Source organism: Octopus sinensis, linkage group LG2, assembly GCF_006345805.1.
Source record: "Octopus sinensis linkage group LG2, ASM634580v1, whole genome shotgun sequence".
In the NCBI taxonomy this organism is placed as follows: domain Eukaryota; kingdom Metazoa; phylum Mollusca; class Cephalopoda; order Octopoda; family Octopodidae; genus Octopus; species Octopus sinensis.
This window is the reverse complement of record NC_042998.1, coordinates 154251936-154278593: the sequence shown is the minus strand read 5'-3', so window position 1 is coordinate 154278593 and position 26658 is coordinate 154251936. Positions and strand designations below refer to the sequence as shown.

Below are 26658 nucleotides of genomic sequence, written 5' to 3'. Positions count from 1 at the left end.
AACTTCCTGATGCCAATGATTACTTCTGCCTTACACTTCATTCACATCTTTTAGTCCAATGATTTTTTTGTCAACGACTTTTTGTCCAATTGTAAATAAACTCTTTAGAAAATCATATAATTATTGAGAATTTTATTTATAGGATTTGTCATTGGACAAAAAGACATTGGACTCAAAGACATGGTCAAAAATATGCTTGATGAAGTAATGTTGGACGAAAAGACAGCACCGTTTGCGTTATATATTCTAATTTTAGTACCTTTTTAAATGCCTTTCCAATCACAAACACATGCTTTGAGACTAGCAAAAACCTCATTTGCTTTTCTGATGATGCTTAAAACTATTTCATCATCTTTAAACTGTGCTGAATAACCATACTTCCTACATATAAAAATTTATCTACAAATTTGAGCCTATGACCATAGACAAAAATTGATGATTCAACATAGCGTGATCTAGGAGTTGAGTGAAACATTACCACTGTCCTGTTGAGGCTAATGGTTAATCTGAATGCCTTACAAGATTGTGAGAGTCTATCCATAAATGTTTGTGTACATGTGGAATGAGTGTGCTATTGTAGCACACTCATTCCACATAGTCATCAGCATATAATTGATTGCATATAAGATAATGAAAGATTTTGGTCTTCACGGCAAAATGTCATATATGGAACAAGTATTTTGGTATCTAATGAAGATGCCTTTGTTGCAGTCCCTGAATGCATCAATTAGCACTATAGAGGAGATAGAGAAAAAAGTTGGTGCCATGAGATCACCCTATTTAACACCCTTCTTGATTTTAATTGGCTCACTGAGAATACCACCAACATTTATCCAGATTTACTTGTCATTTTGAAAAGACTTTTTGATATCAACAAAGTGATCTAGGTGACTCAACTTGATCAGGATCCACCATAATGCTTTTTAGTTGCCCATGTCAAAAGCCTTTGTTGAGACCACAAAAACTTGGAACAAGTTTTGATGGTGTTCAAAACATTTCTCTTGAATTTGATGAGCCATAAAGGTCATGTCAACTGTGATTCTGTGGGGCCTGAAACCACATTGTCATTCTGGCAAAATCAAGTTTGTTATATTGTTGTTCAAACTTGTTAGGATGATTGGGGCCACACAAGCAGTGCTATTGTTTTATAATTTCTGCAGTTCTCTAGTAAACCCTTGTTTTTATATAATGCTATTATCATGATGTCTTTTCAGTCCTTCAGTACTTCACTGTCCCTCTGGATTTCAAAAATTAGGTTATGCATAATTTTTGCTAATCTTTCACCACCAAATTGAGAGATCTCTGCAAAAAATCTGTCTTTTCCAGCAGCTTTTCTATGATTAAGTTTCTTGATGTCATTTTGTACTACTTCCTCCTTGGTTGGTGGATCATTAAGAATGGATGGTCCTCACTGAATATTTTCAAGGTCAGCAGGCCCTACTTGAGATTTAACACTATTTACCAACTCATTAAAATGTTCCTTCCATATCTTAGATATGCTTTCTTTGTCTACAAGCAGATCTCTCCCATCTTAAGAATTTGTAGAATTTGGTCAAAAGGTTTGCTTCATCTAACTATAAATCACCTTTGTGATTTTTGCATCAGCTACTGCTTGCATGTTGGTCACCAGTCTCAACCACTAGTTTTACTACATTATTTGCAGAGTGTGTTGAGCTATGGCAATTGCATGCTTGGAATTTTCTTACAACTGAAGCTTCCTTTTCTTTAATATCCTTTCTTGCAGCATTTTATTCTGTATCCCATTTTTTTTTTTGAAAGCATTGTTTTATAGCTTGGTCATTTTCATCAAACCAGTCTCTACTCTTTGCTGGAGGTGTCCCAAGAATTTCATTAGCTGCATTCTGACAACATCCTATGATGATGTGTTGTTTATTGATGCTATACATTCTTGTTGAGCATCTTGTACATCTTTTCTAGACCCTTCCAGAACCCTGGTAAGCAGTGCTATTCTTGAAAAGGGTTGCTCAGACACCAGTTGAACATCAAAGTCTCACCATTGCCTAATTTAATGACAAATGACTTATGTCTACCAAATTCCACCTTATGTACAAGTCAACAACTACATGCTTCGAGTTTGTCAGGCCTGTACGTGTCACTGCTTTTCCATTGCCAAAGGACTTCAAAATCCACCCAGTTGTTAAAGGTAATGTCAGTCAGCAATGCTGTGCTGAAATTTAAAGTCAGTAACAGCTTAACACCATTGAGACTCTCCTATAAAGCTATGTTGTCTAGAAGCAAGCAAGAGCAAAGTTTCTGGCTTTGCAATGAGATGGGTGTTTTAGAATTTTCTCCTCCTTGACATTTGCTCCAAAAGAAACTTGGGGAATGACACTCTCACTGGCTAATCATGCTCATTCGAAATTTCTATGTCTTCACAGAGGAGTGGACATAGAGATGTAAACATATATGTTAGGTAAAAATAAGAAATAAAATAAGAATTATCTGTTAATAAACTATTTATAAGATATGAGCATATAAAAAAGAATAATAATTAAGAATATATTCTACACAGTTAACACATGGTACAAAGCTGATAAATATCAAGGAGTGATGTTTGTAGAGGCCACACCTCATAGGGAGTTAGCCTGTAGGGTTAAGAAGGCTCTAACGGACACCAGACTCAACATTAAGATTGTTGAGAAGCCAGGGAGCTCCATCAGATCATAATTATGTTGGCTGTACGCTTTTGAAAATACCATGTGCACAAATGGAAAGTGTGTGGCATGTAACTTTAACCCCAGTATTAACTGTAAGATTGGGCATGTAGTCTACAGCATAAGGTACATGTAAGAAGTTCATAAGGATAGAAACATGGCATACATTGGGGAAACTTCTCGGAGTTTAGCAGAGAGGCTAAATGACACTCAGGAGAGAGTATAATGACAAAAGCAGTTGTCCATAAACTATCAACATGCCAAAGACCAACTTGGCAACACACTGGGTCAAACTGACATCCACATTTTTTCCAAACACCCAAAGGACCCACTTAGCCAAATACAAGAGTACATTCTCAGAAATTAAACATTATACCCATACTAAATAGGAAATACACCTAGGAGGTAGAGATAGCTCAATGTCACAGATACCACCCATGCAGTATACATACATAGGTACACTCATAAGTAAGCATTCAAGTAGGTAGATAGGTAGGTAAATAAGTATGTTTTTAGGTGGTTAGGTTAGTTATATAGATTGTTAGTTACTTAATTATGTAGGTAGGTAAGTAAATAGGCAGTATGAACAGACATGCACTTACACTCAAGGAGACAGAAACATGGACATATACACTCAGACACACACTCAGGCATATATGCATAGATACATGCACACATTATGTATAGGCACATATAGATATATATGCATACCATGTATACACAAACATATATAAGCATACATGCATACATTACAGACACATGTGCACACATACACAAACTCACACAAAAGCAGAAGTACATACACACAGAGGAATACATACACAGAAGAATATATACATACATATATAAATACATCAGCACATGTGAACACTGGCACACATGTATGCAACAAGGTCTCAGACAGACAAACATGGCCTCCATAATGGACTAAACAAACAACTTACAGTTTAACTAAGTTAAACAAACAATCAATTAGTTAGTTGGATATTTTACCAATTAAAGGAGTGGAATTGAACCAGTGCATGTGTTAATAATGCTGGCATAATGACTCTCACTAGACACAACAAAATTAAGAACATAGATTCAGTTAAAATATTGACAAACACACACATACAGTGCTAATCCCAATGTCTAAACAACACATGCATTTACCCAAAAAGAAGAGCCAATCTAAACCATTAGATATGGATGAAGTTGCAGGTGTTATATCTAAGTTTTCCTTCCTCATGAAAGATGTCTAAACAATGACTAGAGATCTTTTGCTCATATGGTTGTACTGGGTTACATGTTACCAGTAGTTCAAAGAGTAACCTGATACACACACACTCATGCTTTGGTCGTTATATTTAAGTCAGTATCTATTTTGGTGCAATGAAAAAGACTGCAATGATCCTTCTATCAGCCAAATGAGGTAACTAAAAAAAGTACTGGGACAATGTTCTTCCAAACTTATGGTGAAAGAGCTTGAACAAGAAGCATATTTCAGATAGTAACTGCTATTCTCATTCTTGTGATGGTAACCGATCTTCTCACACTTCAGAACCAGCCAAAATCTGTTAAAAGAGAGACTGAAAATAATGTAAATAAACCACTGCTGCTATCACTAAACTCCCATGTATCTCTACATGTAACTGATTTGACAGATATGACTATTCAGCTTTGGAGCATTTTGTGCATGTACAACAGTGTAAGTGATTTGAGAGAAAAACTGGGTATATGAGACATTAGATTTAGTTTGCAAGAGGGAAGGCTGATGGGAAATGTGTAAGGATGAAGACAGCTGCTTCAAAAAGTGCTGATTTCTAATTGTGAAGGGAATGTGTGGGACATTGTGATGAAAACGGATCTTCAGACTTTGGGCCTCACAGAGGAGTTGACAAGGGACTGAGACTTCTGGTTGCTTACTGTGCTTGAGAAGACACATCAAGCTAAGAAAAATTATGATTGTCCGTTTTGAGGTTTTGTGGTGCTGCTGCTACAATGGGAAAATTTAATTTATGGTTCAACTTTGATAGCAAAATAATCTAAACTTTCTATAGACACAGTGGTGCCAGGTAGTAATTATAAAGTCATCAAATATCTAGCAGACTTACCATTAGTTAAAGGAGACAAGCAAAAGGATTTCACCAACCCCTCTTATATATTGACATGCATGTACATACATACGCATATGTAGATACACTCCCATACAGCACACATACAGGCAGCTACATAGATATATATGCATGAAGATAGAGAGACATACTACATATATATACATTGCAAACATGTATATACAGTCATGCACACATACACACACACACACACAAATAAACGACTATAGGAAATGAGAGGTCTTACATTGGATAATTAAATATTTTCTGGTTTGAACACCACATGAAGTGCTGAATAACTTTACATTATTATACATAACTAGGGAGAATAAATGATATGTTTTGTGTTAATCGATGGACCAAGAAAGGTAACTGGCAGAAGCAGGTGACAACACTGAGCAAGTGTATGTATATAAGTTAAATAGTTAAAAGTATTCAAATGGTTCAGTAATGAAAAGAGGTTACTTAACTAAATTAAAAACTATAGGATAAGTATCAGGAGCATTTTAGCTAACAAATTTAAAATATAGAAAAGTGATTTTAATGTAGTGTATGCATTTTATCATAAGTTCATTAGATTTGCTAAGGACCTTACCAGTACATTTTAGGATTTCCAATAATTTGGTGCAGCAAAGTCTCTACATCCATACCTATCATTTATATGGGGCAAAGTTTGCTTGACTATGTTCCAGGTAATATGGAATTCAACATTTTTGTCCTTCAATTCCCCAATTTTTCAGCTGGTGACATAACATTAGCTTTATCATGGTTCTTAAATATATAGATATGATTATATAATCTCTTGATTTCTTGTATTTTTTAAAATAATGATTGATGGGAGAATCATTTTAAAAAGCAGCAAAAACATGAAGACTGCCCATCAAATTATACTAGTAATAAAAGTATACACACTGCATACATACAAAAAAAAGTAAATTTAAAATGACAAAAATAATAAGCAAATTCTTGTCATAAAATGTATGTACCTGTAGTCATCTTGAGGTAGCAGCATGTAGTAGTAAATCTGAATATTCAGCTTATGGTAGCCATTGTAGTACTAAATTTGATGTCTGAAAAATTAAAATTCATTGGTTCCTTAGCCATAAAGCCCAAAGCAAACTTTACATGTTGGAAACATGTTGGATTGACAAGGAAGTTACTTGCTGAGTTAAGAATGAGTAGGTTCATCACCATCATTATCATTTAATGTTTGTGTTTCATGCTAGCTTGGGTGGGACGGTACCACAAAAGCCAGCCAGGCCAAAGTGTGCACCAGACTTCTGTGACTTTCGGCAGGATTTTTACAGCTGTGTGCCCTTTCTAACACCAACCACTCAACAAAGTGGACTTAATGCTTTTTGTGTGGCACAAGCACAGGTGAGGTCAGTTTTAGTAAGGTTTTTACAGCTGGATGCCACTCCAGACACCAACCACTTTACAAGGGGAAATTCTTGTAATCTTCTTGAAAAAAGGCACCGAGTTTGATTTGAGCCTTTCCTTTATCTTCACATATTTCTTGGTAACAGCATATTATGGCTTTAATATTTCCTTTGATCTTATCAAATCTTTTGACATTCTGGTCTTTCATTTCTAACAGGGCAAGACATTTACTAGAATAAGAAAACATATCTGCCAGCCTCTTTGCAATGAATGAATTACTTGGCTCATCTTCCTCTATAATTCTATCTGCTTCTAATTCAGTGAGGTCTTTGTTGGACAGTTCTTTAGATTTGTAGTCTAATGACTTTTCTTTCATAACACTGCAATATATTTAAGGCACTGAAAAATGTAACTTTTCCAGAACATATTCAAATCTCTGTCTCATCATCTGTTAAAACTATAGCCTAGGCAAACATTAATTGCATATAATAGACTTTAAATGCTGTTACAGCACCATGGTCCATTGGTTGAAAGACAGATAGTGTTGTTAGTTGGTATATAGATATGTAAGAGTTAGCACTTCCTTCTCTAAGCTTGGATTCGAAATCGAATCCAAGAATCATCGGTCGTCAAATACCAATGCATGCAAAGCCGCGAAATTAAGATTCCTTTGTTCTGACAAAAAGTGATTGATCGTCTCGCCTTTGACCTCCGACCTGAGCCATGTCACGCGAAGTTCAAGGGGACGAACGATGACCTACTTAAACAGTAACTGTGTTGCGATATATCTATTTTTCTGGCTATTTGAGATTTTATAAATAGAAAGGAAAAAACGGCTATACAGAGAGAACCGGAGCTGACGCTAAAGCAGACACTACGCGTTTTGGAGACGACTAGAGAATATGCCTACAGGTTACTGTCCTGAATGATTTACTCACACACATGCAAACATATTCTTCTTTAATATGTATTCTGTACAAGCATTCTTTAATATGTATTCTGTACAAGCAATGCGTAGCATTGCTTACAAAATTTATGTAGTGGAAATAAATCTCTATTTAATCACGAAACAACTTATGTATTTATTAATACATACACACATCCACTACAGATACCTTTATGTTCAGATGGATATTGTCTTGATGAGCCAGATGTCCAATTGTACTGTTTATAATGCAGTTTTTGTGCATTTGGAATAAAATAATCTGAAAACTAGTCATCTAACATTGTTTGATCAAGAGTGGACTGGTAATGTATTCTCATTAATATTTTTAGATGCATGCAGATTTTTAGAATAGTAAAATTGAGGTTTCTGTTTATAACCAGCAATATTACCTCCTAGTTACAGAGTTATGTTTTCAATCCAGGAATAGTTTTTACCTCTGGATGTAAGTGTTTATTGAATCATTCCTGTTCTCATATAAGCCGATATCATCCCCATTAAAGACTTATTCTATTTAGTATCCTTTTCTGTTAATTAGTTCTTCCTAAGTTTTAAATTTCTCAGCTGTTAATACATAGACTTTCTCAACTTCTGTTTCTCAGACAACATAGAGTTAAAATATTTTTTTAATGTTTTGAGTAATTAAATCATCCATTGCTGGCTTGAAAGTTATATTTATATCCCTTTCCCATCCATTCCTACTAAGACATGAAAATATTTTGCACCTTTGAATTGTTAATTGGCTTAAGGGTACATATTCTTGTATCTGCTGTTTGATTCAGAACATTAACAATTTCTCGATTTCATAGACAAATCCATGCCATTTCTTTGTCATTGATGATGCTAAAATACAGTATAGCATCTTAGTACATTTTAAGCACTTTGAGTGGAGCATGTTGAATGAGATAACTGTAAATCATATACAGTAGGATTTATTTTCTTCACTCCACCATGTCGATTAATTGTATGTGTATTAGTCTCTGAATTAAGTAATTTCTTCTGTTTCTTGCCTGAAGTAGATAGAAAAATCTTCCTCTTGTGCAATATCTTTGGTGTAGTAAATCGTTAGGAGATGATTTTGGGGAGTAAAATAAATGTGAAAGTGGAGATATGTGAGACTGGATGTAGGAATATTTGAATGTGAGTTTTGGAGAAATTATGCATATGCACACAGGAATATAAATGACCATAAATGTGATTATTAAATGCCAAGAGATATTGCACAGAAATATATATGATTGTAAATGCAAGTAGTCATGAGCCAAATAGGTCATATGTTGGGTGTCTTTAACTTTATCTCTGATAACCTACCAGAATCATCAAGTTATTTCATGATACAGTTCTATATTTAAGAGATAAGGAATTATGTACATTTTCTCTTTTATTCTTTTATTTCTCTTTTACTTGTTTCAGTCATTTGACTGCGGCTATGCTGGAGCACCGCCTTTAGTCGAGCAAATCGACTCTGGGACTTATTCTTTGTAAGCCCAGTACTTATTCTATCGGTCTCTTTTGCTGAACCGCTAAGTGACGGGGACGTAAACACACCAGCATCGGTTGTCAAGCAATGCTAGGGGGACAAACACAGACACACAAACACACACACATACATATATATACATATATACGACAGGCTTCTTTCAGTTTCCGTCTACCAAATTCACTCACAAGGCATTGGTCGGCCCAGGGCTATAGCAAAAGACACTTGCCCAAGATGCAACGCAGTGGGACTGAACCCGGAACCATGTGGTTGGTTAGCAAGCTACTTACACAGTCACTCCTGTGCCTAAATAGCCACTCCTGCATGCATCTAAATATAAATAAACATTATTTATATTTGATAGATATTTGTCCTCATCTTCATTGTTGTTAACAAAATAGTTTGACTGATATACCCTCCAGCCTTCGTCAGGTGTCTTGGGGGAAATTTTGAACCTGGATTCTCATTCCTAAGGTATTTTTTTGATGTTGTTATTATTATTAAGGTCACTGTCTGGAATCGAACTTGGAATGGCGTAGTGGTTATTTCACTATATTCTTTAATATTTCACTAATACTAACCCTTATCCTTCTTTTCTAAGTGGTTGCAACCCACTGAAGCCAAATATAGTACGTTCGGCCATGAACTCTCGGCAACCTACCTTTCAGTGAAGCATTTTCATCACATGCTCGAAGGATTGGATTTCGTGATCTACACGGACCATAAACCACTAGTTTATGCGTTCCGTACCAAACCGGATCGACATTCACCAAGAGAACTTCGCCACTTGGACTTTGTCTCCCAATATTCAACCGATATTCGGCATATCAAGGGATGTATACAATGGTAGGGTCGAGACCAGAGGAATTTGGAAGTTGACTGCTTGGTATCAGCTGTACAACTTCCATATTTTAGTTTAAAGTTATTAGTCTCAGTAATGGTACCAGCAAGGTATGATAGCTTAATGGTATATTTGTTAAATATATAGAGTGATACACAAGTATTCAACAATGAGTGTATTGCATCTTATACCAGAAGCAGCTGTAAGCTAATAAAATTTATGGCATGATTTCTTTTCCTTTGTCATTTCAATTTCTTATTCCTGCTCGACTGAAGATTTATTCTGAAGCATATGTATATTGAGATCTAACACAAGGTTATTAGTATCAATATGCCTAAGCAAAAGTGTATATATATGTACAGTCACCGGAAGTAACTTGCACGGACACCGGAAATACATCTGCCATCACCAGAGAAAACAAAGCAACTTCTTTGCAACCGGACTCGGAAAAATGAAGACATAACGTTGAACGAGGAAGAATTAACATCTTTCAACGGTCTGAAAGAAATGCTGGCAAACGCTTCCATGCTCATTTTCCCCAGGTCTGGCGCTCCTCTTTCGCTGCTAGTGGACACATCAGACATGGGGGTTGGAGGCGTTTTGCAACAACATGTCGACGGCGTTTGGCAACCCTTATCCTTCTTTTCTAAGTGGTTGCAACCCACTGAAGCCAAATATAGTACGTTTGGCCATGAACTCTCGGCAACCTACCTTTCAGTGAAGCATTTTCATCACATGCTCGAAGGATTGGATTTCGTGATCTACACGGACCATAAACCACTAGTTTATGCGTTCCGTACCAAACCGGATCGACATTCACCAAGAGAACTTCGCCACTTGGACTTTGTCTCCCAATATTCAACCGATATTCGGCATATCAAGGGATCAGACAATGTAGCAGCTGACGCTCTGTCCCGAATCCAGCTGAACGCAATACATGTGGATTCAGGCATCGACCATCATCAAATTGCAGCTGTCCAAGAGACTGACGAAGAGTTTATCAAACTCCGAGATTCGCCATCCCTCAAGTTTCAGCAAGTTCCCATTCCTTCTTCTGTTAGTGAGAGCTGTGCGAGCCATGTACAGGGACGCTGCTAGTAAGGTGAGGGTTGGCAACGAGTACAGTGAAGAATTCCGGGTAGAGGTAGGGGTCCACCAAGGTTCAGTCCTCAGCCCCCTCCTATTTACCATAGTCCTCCAGGCAATTACGGAGGAATTCAAGACAGGATGCCCCTGGGAGCTCCTCTATGCTGATGACCTTGCTCTAATTGCTGAGTCACTATCAGAAGTGGAGAAGAAGTTTCAGGTGTGGAAGCAAGGATTAGAATTGAACGGCCTTAGAGTCAACCTAGCTAAAACCAAAGTCCTAATAAGTAGGAAGGTAGACAAGTCACAAACGCCTTCAGGTAGATGGCCCTGCTCGATCTGTAGAAAAGGTGTAGGTAGAAACTCTATAAGATGCACCAAGTGTAAGCTATGGACACATAAGAGGTGCAGCAACGTCAAAGGAAGGCTAACTAGGAAGATAGTTTTTGTATGTGGCAGATGCTCAGGAGCAATAAACACTGAAAATGCGCAGAGACCAACTTCCGCCACTTTCCAGGGAGAAAAACTAGAAGTAGTTGATAGCTTCCGTTACCTAGGTGACCAAGTCAGTAGTAGGGGTGGGTGTGTTGAAAGTGTAACTGCTAGAGTAAGAATAGCTTGGGCAAAGTTCAGAGAGCTCTTACCTCTGCTAGTGACAAAAGGCATCTCGCTTAGAGTAAAAGGCAGACTGTATGACGCATGTGTATGAACAGCCATGCTACATGTCAGTGAAACATGGGCCATGACTGCTGAGGATATGTGTAAGCTCGCAAGAAATGAAGCCAGTATGTTGCAATGGATGTGTAATGTCAACGTTCATACTCGACAGAGAGAAAAGTTGGACCTAAGAAGCATCAGTTGTGGTGTGCAAGAGAGATGTTTGCGCTGGTATGGTCATGTGGCAAGAATGGATGAAGATAGATGTGTGAAAAAGTGCCACACCCTAGCAGCTGAGGGAATCTGTGGAAGAGGTAGACCCAGGAAAACCTGGGACGAGGTGGTGAAGCATGACCTTCGAACTTTAGGTCTCACCGAGGAAATGACTAGAGACTGAGACCTTTGGAAGTATGCTGTGCGTGAGAAGACCCGGCAGGACAAGTGAGACCATAACCCGTGGCCTCTACCTGGGATGTAACCAGTCCACTTATGCATACCTTTCCTTCTTGGGACACAAAACTCTACTTGTGAAGACCTGTTGAGGCAAGTGAGACTCAAAATCAAAATCGAAATCGATCAACATCAATGGAAATTGTAGCTTTGATACCAGTGCTGGTGGCACATAAGAGAACCATCCGAATGTGGCCGTTGCCAGTGCCACCCTGACTGGCCTCCGTGCCGGTGGCACATAAAAAGCACCATCCAATCGTGGCCGTTGCCAGCCTCGTCTGGCACCTGTGCCGGTGACACGTAAAAAGCACCCACTACATTCATGGAGTGTTTGGTGTTAGGAAGGGCATCCAGCTGTAGAAACATTGCCAGATCAGACTGGGCCTGGTGCAGCCTTCTGGCTTCCCAGACCCCAGTTGAACATGCTAGCATGGAAAGCGGACGCTAAATGATGATGATGATGATGATGATATATGTGTGTGTTGGCATTAGGAAGGTCATCCAGCTGTAGAAACTCTGCCAGATCAAGATTGGAGCCTGGTGCAGCCATCTGGTTTGCCAGTCCTCAGTCAAATCGTCCAACCCATGCTAGCATGGAAAGCAGACGTTAAACGATAATGATGATGATGATGATGATATATATATAATTATTATCATCATCATTTAATTTCCATTTATCCTACTGGCATAGGTTGAATGGCTTGACAGGAGCTGGTAAGTCAGAAGATTTTACCAAGCTCTACTGTCTGCTTTAGTATGATTTCTACAACTGCATGCCCTTCCTGATGCCAGCAACTTTTATTAAGCATTTTTATTATTATTGATATCATTAATAGAATAATTTTGATTATGTTACCTCCCAATGGATCCTCAGTGTAGTTGCTTGACCTGCTAGAAATTGCACTCAAACCTTGTATTACACTATCTTGACTTAAACAAAAGCAAAGCAAGCAACTAAATGATTTGATACAATCACACACACCTATATTAAAAAACATAAACGAACAATTAAAAAATTGAAAATTATAAATAACATGGAAAACAATGCTAAAAATTTGGAAGCCTGAATGTTTAAAACAGAAGCTTTAAAAGTTTTACACAAAAAAAAATCACAGTTGGTAATGCTTATTCTGAAATTTTGCCAAATTAACGGAAAAATAAAGCTTTATAATATGGAAACTTGCAAGTGTCGTTTTTTGCAAAATAGAAGTGAGTGGACCCCTATGTATATATCATCATATGTATAATGAAATAGAGGGACAGCCACATTAAAGCACTCAAAATAGACAAAGTTAAAATTTTTAAGATATATTCAAATTGGGATTAAGATATGACTGAACAGGACTGTTTTGGAGTTTTAGCAACAAAGAAATACAAGTGTAGTGACGCTACTGTGTAAGTTTCAGCGCACATGCGCAGAATTGGATTACTGCCGGTTGGCCACCAGAAGTTTCCTCATGTGCATGCGCAGGAACTGCAACATGAAAGCCTGACCACTGAATCGGTGTTTTCTGGCAGAACAGCGCTAGTGGTTGGACATGGCTTAACTTTCTCTCAGGGAACAACCCTACGCACAGAGAACCTCACCCCAACGAAGCGGGAATGAACACCGAATCATCTTGACTCGCATGAGAGAACATTGTAACCAGTCCTGTGGATTCGGCTGCCGGTTTCCCTACAAGAAATACATGTGTACATGTTTTACCTGTAAACCACAGAATAAACCACCACTTACTGTTATTGAAGACAGCCTGACTTTGTCTTCGTTTCTTCAACTTGAATGTGACAGGATCAGACCAGACACCCTTCCAGTGTTCCTGAATTCTCATCCTCTTACACAAGCTTGTACACCTTTCTCTATTATTATTAGATATGTAATACTTTTGTACGTAATGCCCTACAGCACTTCCTTGGTTAGAATCACTGGTCCTTTTATATTCAGAAGAGTGACTGACTTCAGTATCAATAGGTTTCATTTACTTCTATAAAATCTAGTGTAAATTGGTTTGAGTAAGGAGTAGATATTATCAAAAGTGCTTCTTTGCTTATTTTGTGAATGACAATATATGTGGACTAGGGACAGATTATGAACCGATAAAAGTATTTGCTTTAATCTGTTCTGAATGGTCATAAATAATCTTTTCTACTCTAGGCACATGACCTGAAGTTTTGGGATGAGGGGGCTACTCAATTACATTGACCCAAGTGCTTAACTGGTATTTATTTCATCAACCCTGAAAGGATGAAAGGCAAAGTTAACTATTTTTTTTAAAAAGCCTATTATGATGTCATACTGTGTAAGATATATATATATATATATATATATATATATATATATATGATGTCATAAGAGAAAAGCTATATAGATCAGAGTCAAAGCTACAGTTTATTTCTGAAGTGATCATTATATGAGTTTCTGACTGAATATTAATTTAGATATAAGTCAATTATTATCAGGTAACTATGGATGGAGGTATGGGATAAACATGCACATTAATAACATTCTGCATAATTCTACATATACACATGTACATGAACGTTTTTGCATGCATGCCTCAGTGTGCACATGTATATACATATATGTGGCCATATCAATACATCTGCAAGTGTACATGTGAACACATGTTGTACACAGGTGTATATTTACATTAATATGTTTTCTGTATACAGGTACTTGAATGTATATTTTCGTGTATGTTGCAAATACAGATGTGTACATGTTTTTGGTTACATGCATGCATATACATGTATCTACATGCGTACACAAGGGGGGTTGACACTCATTCAAGTGTTTATGCAAGTATGGATGCATAAATGGGTAACCATACTCAAGCAAATGACTTCACACAAGTGTAAATGTGTATATATGTGAATATACATTCTGCCATGTGTAATTGAGCATATGTGTATATGCACATGCATGCGGCTGAATAAATGTGCACATGTATTCACATATTTATATGCATGCACACACTTATACACAGACGCAGACTTATGCACAAGTTTATACACACATATACATATATACACATAAGCATACATAGACTCAAATATAGATATATATTTATATATCAATCCCCATACACTCACCAGCATGTGGTTTCCAGTTCAATCCCACTGCATAGTACCTTGAACAAACGACTTGTACTATAGCCCCAGTCTTGTGAATGAATATGATGGATGGAACTGAAAGAAGTTTGCCATATTAAAAGTGTATGTGTGTGTTGCATGCATTGCCTTGTATGAATGGTGTAAATGAGTGTCACCATCATATAAGCAGTGTCTTATTTCTAATCTTCTTGCCATGAGGGTATATTACACTGCTGTGTAACAAGTGACAGTTGGTGACAGAAAAGGCATCTGACTAGAAAATCTACCTCGTCAAATTCTGTCTGACCCATGCAAACATGGGAAAAATTAATGTTAAAATGATGGTGATGATGATATATGTACAGAAATTGTAATAACACCCTAACATAATCTCAATCTTGAACAAGCTTACACATAACACATACATAATGACATTAAATTTTGGCATAAAGCCAGCAATTTTAAGGGAGGAGATAAGTCGATTACATTGACCTGTGTTCAGCTGGGACTTATTTTATTCACCCTGATTGGAGAAAAGGCACAGGTGACCATGGAAAAATTTGAACTCAGGATATAAAGGGGTGGAAGAAATGCTGTTATGCAATTTTTTCAACATGCTAATGATTTTGCCAGCACACCTCCTTTATCAATGCATACATAATATGAAAACATCTGTACTTGCATTCACATACACAAGTAATGTAAGAACAATATTGTACTCCCTAACATCTCTCTTATTTTTAGTCTATCCAAATATTGCTAACGTTCTCTCTTTTATTATGTGTATCTCTTACATTCATCATGCTCGTGTTCTTTCTTGATGTGTGTATGCATATGCAAGTGTATTTAAGAAAATAACTGAACTGACTGTTATCTGAATGGTATAACTCTTTCACTAAATTTTTATTAACTTATATGCTTAAACATTTTTGTATGTATATGCCTATCTAATATGTGTCTATATATCTCCTTTTTTCATTTTTCTATTTCACAGAAGTAAATTCACTGGAGCTAAAATAATGTGGTTGTGTAGCACTATGAGTAGAAAACAGGTAAAATTTATTAGAGTCCATGTAATTTAATCACTTAATTTAATGAGCTATTCCAATTGGTTAAACATGATTTTGTTCAATACAAATTTTTTCAAGTCATTGAAATCAATTAATTTCAAAGGATTTTTTAAAATTCATTAAGCTATGTGATCCAATTCACTTTAAAAGAGTTCACTTTGAATATTATATATATCACTAACACTACAAAAAAGGCATGAACATTGTGGGATTTTGTTAAACCACTTTTGGTTATATAAAAATGCATACTCAATGCCAAGAACTGTAGCAAAAAAGGCCCTAAGAAGGGCCTCATCGTAAAACAGGGATGCAACATTGAAAATCTCTTTATTTGAAGACAGGTTACAGACTGCTGACCCTTTAACCAGGTTCCTGAAAACTAGGCTGGATAACAGGAAGTTGCATTAATATATGTCAGCCTCTCCTTCAGTTTCCTGAGTTTAACCCATTAGCATTTAAACAGGCCATATCTGGCCAAAATATGCCTCCAGTTTTATGTTTAAACTGGCCTGATCTAACCTCTCACACCTCCCACACCCACAATGCCATTCTAAAAATAAACAATAACATCAAAATCTCACAACAATGAGATAATGCATGATAAATTTAAAACAATATGAATAAATAAGCTTTACATTTGGCAGAGTAATTTGAACGCTAAAGGGTTAAGGTCATGTCAAAGAAATTATCCACCTTCAGGCTGGTTTCTTTAGTGACCTTGAGCCCGAGAGAATTCAGGTTATGGGTTAGGTCTTTCCTAAGCCAATCAAGTGTGTGACAATTCACTCCTCTTGATACTTCCAAAGCATTATCTCTGTAGAGGCCGAAGGTAGTTGAGGGGAATTTTCTAAGTAAATCCATGATAAAAATGGCAATGAGGACACACACATCAGTACTGTTGAAAACATTCATCAATACATCAATGGAGCCTTCTAGGTCAGCTTGCTTGACCTAAACCAATCCCTTGTTAAAGAGTAGGGTTTTTCTAGCATGCGTGATGATGCTTCTGTTCTCATTGCTGATCACAATGTAGTCTTTAATGAAATTCACTGCCCTAAATAAATTCATTATATCCAAGTCCATTATATCAAACTGGGTAAACCTTACACTATCTCTGCCACTATATTTTTTTTATACCACATGATCTCACTGACATTGCAACAAAGGGTGAGGTTCTTCTAATGTCATTGTTGATTCTCCTTAGCAGCTGGTTGCTCACCAAACTGATTTCAGATGTTGTAGGGTTGTTCAATCGATACTTGAAATCAGAGGTAAAGTCTGGTTTGTGATCTTTGATTGTTATAAAGGCTTCTTTTTCACGAAGACTTCTACCCTATCCTTGATGCCTAGTCTAAAAGCTATCTCTTTGTCCTCATTGTTAATGTTATCCGAAGATTGAAGGAGACCATCTTCCTGTGTTTGTGTGATGCAGTGGCTGTGCATAAGTATTACTTTTCTACAATACATAAATTCTAAGTCTTCTCTAAAAAAAGTAAGGCCTTATCTGAAGTTTAAACTTATGAATGTCTGTCCTAAGTTCACTATGTAAAAGATTAGAGGATTTGTGGAATTTTAGCCAATGTATGACATCTACAATGTCATTTTCAAAGGCTTCCAACTCCTTTAACTAAGTAGGAATTTCTTGGTTCTAAGACTTAACTGATGAAATTCTGCAGGTAGTTTTGCTCATGTGCGTGTGTGTGTGTGTATGTATGTGTGTGTGTGTACATACATATTTACATACATATATATTGCAGGGGGTTTTGCTTGTGTGTATATATATATATGTATAACACTAATAAACACAAGTGTGTGTGCAACCTAACCCAGAAATGCTATACATCTAATATAATAAATGCGAAAGTCAGTGTGCCACACTTTTTCAACTTTACTCCTAGAGGCTGTAGCCCAACATATCATACCATTTTGGAATCAGGCCGACTCCATGAGTAAATTAAAAATATTCTGGGCTGGATCTGGACCCACAATCCTGAAATTTTGGATTCCCAAATTTTCATTACCGAAATTGTTTCCGGTGATTTTTTTTACATGATTTTTTTGCGATGAATATTGTTGTATGATAACAATTTTTATAACTTGGAAATAAATTTTGGGAACAATTGAAATTAATTTCAAAATCCAGTGATTATTTTTGGCAATGGTTTTACTTGATTTTTTGTGACGAATATGATCATCATTGGGATATGACTCTGGAGGAAGCAATTTCAATAAATTCTCTAAAACAAGTCAGATCTTCCCATTTAAGGTCAGTAGCTTAAAGCCACCTGATAGGGCAGCCCTTAAGCTAGTATAGTATATATGTAAGTTTCAGAAATCGTCAAGAAGGAATGTGCACCACTTCAAGGTCTCCCTCTCAATAACTCCATAGCACACTGGACCCCGATTACTGATGTGAGGCCCCACCTACTGGATCAACTGACAAATATTTAACCACCAACATTCAATTTTAAGTCCTTCATCTTAGAATTATCAGCATTGTTCAGGAATAAAATCTGAGTCCAGCAATTTCCCCCAGAGATTAGTAAGTTGATGCCTGCATTCTTTCAAGGCCCACTACTGAATTGACTTTAATTTTATCAATTGCAGCAACGTCCACAGGACTGAAAGTTATGTCATGGAAAATGTCGAATTTACTTAATTAATTCTGCCTAAGTCAACTATACCAGGTATCATTGAAGACAGAACAGCATTGCTTCTGTAAAATCTTCACCTTATTTTAGGCATCATTATGAAGGATATTGTGTTCATCAGTCAAGGGGTGAATGGATGAAAAAGTAGTCCTATGTACTTTTGGAACAGAACAGAAGAGTCTAGGATTGTATCTAGTTTCCTATCTGTAAAGAGTTAATAATTTACCATTCCCAAATTTATAGAGTAAATTTCTCAACAGTCTGCACCTTTTCTATAGACCTTTCTCTCCTACTAAGATAATTAAAGCTCTCCTATGGATTGCCCTCCTATTTGCTCTCTTATGAATTGACATCTGCCTATACTATAATGAAGAAAGCTGCTGATTAATTAGTTGAAATTATGAAACTTTTACTGAAAGTAAGCAATTATGAAAGTCTCCATTGTCTAGAAAATTCTTTAAAATTTCAGTTTTGATACATTTAAAAAAGTTTCTTTTCAACTAAAGGATTCATTTAGAGATAGCATTTTTATAAAACCACTGTGATAGCCTTTATGCCATCCATCTCCATTTTTTTTCTTTGTTTATAAATATTTGCTGGTTAGTTCCTTTGTTGAAACCTACAATTTTCACATTACATATTATGAACAGAAAGAAAAATATATCATTTTTCAGCTCTCAACGTCTGTAGGTGTGTGTTTATAAAAAGTTTATTAATACTAAGATATACAAATATACAAGGTACATTCCAGAAATTTTTCATGGTAGACATTTAATAATTTCAAAGAAATACAAAACTCTAATCATTATCAAAGTAGGATCCTCTGACTTCAGTGCATTGTAGCACTCCAGCTATTTCATGAAGACCACAAAGAAATCCTCTGAAGGGAAGGCGTACAGGACCCTTGTCACAGCCTCATTCATCTTTTCGATGTATTCAATTCAGTTGTCCCTGAGTATGGGGAACAACCAAAACTCATAGACAGCAAGGCCTGAATTGCAGGGAGGTTAAGGGACGCTTCTGATGTTCATCTCTCTCACATAGTTAGTTACCAGGATGGAATTGTGGATTGGTGCATTGTCTTGGTGCAGATACCACTGACCACAGTGGAAAAGCTCTGACCTTTTGCAATGAAATCTCTTCCAGAACTCCCTCAAAACCTTCACAATGTACTCTTTATCGACTGTCTGACCAGAGGGAACCCAGTGGATGTAGATGATACCTTTGCTACTGAAAAAGGGGACTATCATTAGCTTCCTGATGGGCTTGCTTTACCTGGCTTTCTTGAACCTGGAGGAGCCAGGTTGCTTCCATAAAGCACACTGTTTCTTGGTTTCTGGATCATAACAAAAGTCATAGGCAGCAAGGCCTGAATTGTAGGGAAGTTGAGGGACACTTCTGATGTTCATCTCTCTCAGGTAGTTAGTTACGAGGATGGAATTTTGGATAGGAGCATTGTCTTGGTGCAGATACCACTGACCCCAGTGGAAAAGTCACCAGAGACTCAAATATTCTTGGATTGGAGGTAATGAGCTTAATCATCTCCCTGCTGCCACCAATGCATATTTTCTTCTGTTTGTCATTGAGCACACTGGGAACAAATTCAGTGCAAATTTTGCACATGTCCAAATCTGCATGAAAAAGTGTGTGTATTGTTGCTACATCAACTCCAAACTGTACGCTTTTATCTTTATAGACACACAATGGTCATCATCCAGAAAATTGCAAATTTTTTCAACCAGTTCTGATGTCCTTCTCCCTCCCATACCTTCCTCTCACCTCTTCTCTACTATCTCTGAACCTTTTGTGTCAGTGAAAATCAGATGCTTGGCCTATACAAGTTGATCTATAAGCAATCTGGAGCTTTTGTAAGTTTCTGTAGCATTTTTGTCTAGTCTAACACAAAATTTTATTGCATGACAAGATTCAAAATTGTTTCCTTGTCTCAACTATATTCTGCAAACTAGTCGTTTCTGACAAGTAATGTTTAGTAGGGTGTGTTCAAAGTGCTGTTACTGCTGTCTCTTTCGATCTGGAATAAAGGAGTTGACAGTTCAGCTTATTAGATGTATATCAAAGTTACAACAATTTAGGACTGCATCTCCTAAAAATGTCTCAAAGCTTCTGGAATACACCTAGTATATGTCTATGGAAAAGAAATGTTATAGAATTACATGTGTTACAATCAACAAGTTTTCCAATTTGATTTTTTTTTTTCAGTACATCCTCTAATTTCTTTTATCTTTTATTAGTTGGCGCTTGAGATCTGTGGCCATGTTGGGACACCTCCATTAGCTTTGTTATATCCACCCCGTGCTGGTTTCTCAGGCTTTTTTGGAGAATATTGAAGAGCTGTGAGCCCTTGAAACTTAAGCTATTACAGTGTCTAGTTCTGTATCCTGTTGGCAGTGTTGGGATCTTTGGCACTATGCTGTCTGTATAACTTTCAATGCTTAAGCTTGGTACAAGTACTTCCAGGATTTTCCAGATGTATATCACTACATATCTTTCCCACCTTTGTTCTAAGGAGTAGAGTCTTAACTTTCTCAGCTTTTCTCAATAGCAGGCCTGTAACAATGAGACAACCTTATTTGTAGAGATTCATTGGATTGCTTGAAGTTCTGTTATCACTTTTACACTTTGTGGTGACCATAGTTGGATGCTGTAGTCTAAGTGGCTGTGGATAAATGTTCTTCAGAGGACTGTCATGGTTTCCTGTTTGCTTGTTCTGAAAGAACTAAGGATCCATCCAGTCATCTGTATTTTATTGCCAAATTAGTAATATGCCCTGGAAAGATGCATCATTACTCATGTCACTAACCAGGCTGTGCACGGATTTTAATTCAGGGATTGCAATCCTCCTGGACTAATGTATCCTGTCTTCATTCAGCTTTGTGTATTGGTAGTGCAGAGCTTAGAACTTTCCAGCATTATACTACATGTTATTTTGATCAGCCCACCTATATATTGTGTCTAACTCTTGTTGCAGGCATGCAATGTCTCCAGGTTTCTGTATCCTCTGAGAGACTTCAAAATCATCTGCATAGCTAGCAAGGGTGGCTGTCTGAGCAGCTAATGGCATGTCTGAGAAGGTCAATTTGAATAGAAGTGGCCCTAAGACTGTGTCCCATGGAACATCATTCACTGCATTTGTTTCATTAGCAGTGGGTCCATTGACCACCTCTGCTTGAATTCTATCTTTTAAAAAATCCCATACCTATTCTCCAAGTTTTCCAACTACACCTAGATTACATAGCGTTTTATAATGCCTTTAAAAACACTTTAAACCTATGGAAGCATTAGTTTGTTTTATTTTCTGATGATTTAAACTGTTATTTCAGTTCAAATTTATTATGGATAAAATAATTACAAAAGCATACATGTCAAATATGATTTAAATATATATTATACAAAGCAAAATATATTAATATATATTGGTGCAGGCATCGCTGTGTGGTAAGAAATTTGCTTCCCAAACACATGGTCCTGGGTTTAGTCCACTGTGTGACACATTGGGCAAGAGTCATTTACTTTAACCTCAGGTGTGTATGTATGTGTGTGTACCAGGCTTAAAAAATAAGTAATAGGGATAATTCATTTAGCTAAAATTCTCTAAGTTGGTGCCCCAGCATGGCTACAGTCTAATGACTGAAACAAGTAAAAGGTAAAAGATATCTTTAAATGCAAAGAAAATATATTTATATGAAAAACAAAATATTTACACACAATTATTATCCAAAAAATATATTCATACACTTTAGATGAGGGTTTTTCAACTTTAAACAACTAAGTGGATGCTCAAACTCTCTCTGATTTAGACACACGTATCTAACGCACATGTGTGCACGCGTGCACACACACACACACACACACACACACACACACACACACACACACACATGCACACACACACACTTTAATTGCTGCCAAGGCATTAAATATTCAATGATGGATTGGTTGGGGGTTATCTGAAATCCTAGCAGGTAGGATGTAATTGATTTCAAATTACAACAAGAACTGAATAGTGGGTGATATGAGATTGCTACACCAGTATAATTTTAAAAAAACAAGGCGGTGAACTGGAAGAAACGTTAGCACGGGGTATTTCATCAGTCTTTATGTTCTGAGTTCAAATTCTGCCAAGGTCAACTTTGCCTTTCATCCTTTTGTGGTTGATAAATTAAGTATCAGTTGCATACTGGGGTTGATCTGATTGACTGGCCACCTCTCCCAAAATTTCAGGCCTTGTGCCTAGAATAGAAAAGAATATAAGATTTATAACTATTCATTAAACATTTTTATCCATTCCACTCTAATCTTCTCTTTCACCACTGGGTTGACTTTGCTTTTCATCTTTCTGGGGTCAATAAAAAATGTACCGGATTTAGCACTGGGACCAATATAATTGCCATAGAAACACAAGAGCAATAAGAATTAAAACTTCAGCGAGGATACTCAAAGACTCTCTGAAACCTGGATCACTGAACACTTGCCAGGAAATTTACATCCCCTGCATCCATTTAAAGCACTACCTGCTGCAAGCATGGATTCTTTGTTCTCCGATTAAACCCAGAAGGGTCCTTATGATCCAAAAGCAGTCCAAGGGGTAAATCCCTTGTTCCCCCTCTTTTGCCCCCCCCCCCAAAAAAAAACTGGTCATGGGGAGATAACCCATCCCCACTGACCCCCCCCCCCCCCCGACTATTTATTCTTTGACCAAATGACTGTAACAGATTCCTGCCTCCCAGGAATAAGAGCAACAACAAATCAGGTTGGAATTCAGACCTTTTTCTCGTGAAGAGTGATGACTAACAGCCTTTAACTACAATGTGACACATAGGCATTACAAAAGATGCCTTATAAATACATTTGAGTACAATACAGACTGGGGTGAAGGCTGGGCAACTCCTAGTTGTTAACGAAATGGTTTTATCTCAAAATGACCACAGCTTTCACAGTAGTTGAATATATTGCATATTTTTATAGGCATTTCTGTTACATTTGTATAAGAATCTGCACTACATCCACACAAACATTTGTATTTTATTCAACTTGACATTCTATTTTGTTCAAGATGTCATTATATGCAAAATGTATTGTTATATACATTTATGTAAATAGCTGTTTTGATGCTATAATAGTAACTAAATTACTGAATATCTTCCACAGAATTCTGATAGCAGTACTAAAAGTCTTCCAGTTTCCTTTGAAAAGGTATGGCAAACTTCTACTGTAAAATTTGTGTAACTATTTTTTGTAAGTTGATTTCAAATTTTGGCACAAGGCCAGCAAGTTGGGGGCGGCTGTAAATCGATTATATCAACCCCAGTGTTCAGCAGGCATTTATTTTATTATTTTATTGACACTGAAAGGATGAAAAGCGAAGTTGACCTTGGCAGAATTTGAACTTAGAACATGAAGATAGATGAAATGTTGCTAAGCATTTTGCCTAGCATGCTAACGATTCTGCCAGCTCACTGCCTTTGATAATGTTTTGAAAGTTGCTGATGATAAAATTGATACTCTGCCAGTTGATTGGTTGAATAGATTACCTGTTGTCATTTTGTGATAGACAAATAACTTCTAGTTACCCACTCCTATTACTTGTTATTACTTGAAAAGTATACTGATCCCTGTAAGCCGTTCAGATACAGAATCATTAACAGGTGGCAGAGCTTTTCATAATGACCTAGCAAAAGTAATGAGAGATCATAACCAATAAAACTTCCCTTAGATTATTGCATGAAAATGAAGTCTTCAAGTTATCCACCATACCGTGGAATATTTTTTTTCACATTATTTGGTTTATTTCATATGAGGAATCTATAAAATAAGTATTAAGTCTATTACCAGTTTGTTCATAAAAAGCAACATTTATTTAAATACTAAATATCCACAAATCTCTGAATTAAGGCTCTATTTTAATCAGTCAAATAATTTCATAGCCTGATTGCTGTCCTCTTAATGAATTTGTATTTTATTGTGATTACTTTTCTTCTCCAATTTTTGCTCATATTCCTTTGTATTCCAAACCAACAGCAATACATACAATTATCCAAATTTACAGATCCATACAACCCATTCAGACACAGAGAAGTAAATATTAAAAAAAACAAACTATTTAACAGAAACTGAAGGTTTCATCCTTATAAGCTAAATAATTAGGAAGATCTGTAATTAACAAATTATTAAAAACATATTGTAAATATAATGAAAGATAATCAACTAAAGTTAAAAAAGAGCTGTTTTTAGCTTCTGTACATTAGTTACTTTATTTTCAGTAAATCTCCTAACATTCAACTTTTGTTTATTAAACAGCATAGGGGAAGCAAATGAAATATCATTTAGTTCATGACTGAAATTCTGTTTTGTTTCACATTCTCCAAAGAAATAGAATTAAATCTTGCAAAATCATCCTAAAATTTCATGTTGATGGTTTAATTGTGAGGGATACACACTGCATCTGGTATTTGACGAACTAAATCAGTATTAATTTTGAATTATATGGTGATTCATGTGAAAAATATGTGGAATAAAAACATAAAAATAAATAGTGTGCATGCATTCTTTCTTTATTCTTGTACTTATTTCAGTCATTAGGCTGTGGCCATGCTGGGGCACTGCCTTGGCAGATTCTTAGTTGAACAAATCAACCCCAGTATTTATTTTTTAAGACTGATACTTATTCTATTGGTCTCTTTTGGCGAACTGCTAAGTTATGGAGATGTAAACACACCAGCACCAATTGTCAAGTGATGGTAGGAGACAAACACAAATACAAAGACACAACCCAGACCCACACACACACACACACATACAATGGGCTCCTTCAGTTTACATCTACCAAATCCTCTACCTAGGCTTTGGCTGGCCTAGGTGCTACGCAGTGGGATTGAATCCCAAACCATGTGGTTGAGAAGCAAGCTTCTTACTATGCAGCCAGTTTACTTTTGCAAGTGAAAGTGGATAAGACTCCATACGTGCATGTGTGTGTGTTAGCTTTAATCTGAATTGATATACATTTCGTTTACATAGAAGTTCTATGAAGTGTTTATATATAAACATATATATATATAAAAGTAATAAAGTTAATGTCTAGTCATAGTGTCCAGTGGTTTCACATCCATGAAGGCTATAGCTTCGCAGATATCTCATCAGACACTAGTCTGAAGACAAATATAACTCTTCACCTCTGGGAGGAAGAAATCCATTGTGGTCATTGGTCATTTCATCATCTAAGAATAGTCCAGTGTCAGTGAGGATGGGTTATCTCCCTTAGATCAGCTATTTGTGGGCTGAGAGAGGGCTGACAAGGGATTTACTCCTTTGGCATGGCTGTGTGTTAAGAAGTTTGCTTCCCAACCACATGGTTCTTGGCTCCTTGTTTGTGGAGCTGTATGTGGAGGGGTGCATGCATGTCTTTGTATCAGTGTTTGTTCTTACTGCCACCACTTGACAACTGAAGTTGGTGTGTTTACATCTCTGTAACTTAGCAGTTCAGTAAAGGAGGTGATAGTATGAGTACCCAGCTTAAAAAAAAAAAATAAGTACTAGGGATGATTTGTTTGACTATGATTCTTCAAAGCATGGCCTCAGTTTAATGACTGAATTAAGTAAAAGATAAGAGATATATATAACCTAGTTTTCATTCTTGTGAACTTTGTTACTCTAAGCTTTTCTAAGAAGAGGTTTATCACATTCCTATAGAGTCCAATATATGAAATATAACAAATCACTTTACTTCACTTTTTTTATAGAAATCACTGCAGAAAGAAAAAGGTTCACCCTATTCTACTTTCACTGATTTTGTAAGTACTTAATTCCTCTTAGTTACATTGGTGCTATTTCAACATTGTTATAATTGATTATATTATCATTGCTTTACTGTTAATTTCTTTATACTTGCAGTAGTGGGGCTGGTCTACTCGAGTACAGTACCTTACGATTTGTTGCAGCCCTTAGTCTCATCTTTATGATGTTCAGCATCTTGAGATGAGTTTTCACCACTTCTTCCTTGGTCTTCTTTTCAATATATTCCCTCTACTTGGATCAGTCGATAATTCTTCATTAATTGTCAGTCTTCATGTGCAGTGCATGTCCATACCAGCATAATTTTGCACACTGCCTTTGATGCTCCTTATATTCATTTTTCTCCCTTGGTTCACCTGTTTTCCATTGTTCATACATATTCATCTCATTTCTATTCAACTTTCACACATCCATTTTTACTACCATGCAATGC

General features: G+C 36.6%; 1 protein-coding gene across 4 annotated transcripts in view; it reads left to right on the top strand.

The window, feature by feature from the left end:
- The first annotated feature begins 6912 nt into the window (after positions 1-6912).
- Positions 6913-26658, top strand: part of LOC115232368 — a 32021-nt gene continuing 12275 nt past the window's right edge. Inside the window, exons 1-4 of one of the 4 annotated variants that reach the window (XM_036500280.1) lie at positions 6913-7396; positions 15690-15747; positions 23586-23630; positions 26174-26224. In XM_036500280.1, the coding sequence (XP_036356173.1) occupies positions 15715-15747; positions 23586-23630; positions 26174-26224 (129 nt within the window). In that variant the 5' untranslated portion in view covers positions 6913-7396; positions 15690-15714. Of the gene's footprint in view, positions 7397-13945; positions 14079-15689; positions 15748-23585; positions 23631-26173; positions 26225-26658 lie in introns of those variants that run through there. The other 3 variants (XM_036500286.1, XM_036500277.1, XM_036500278.1) reach the window with 3 other exon arrangements.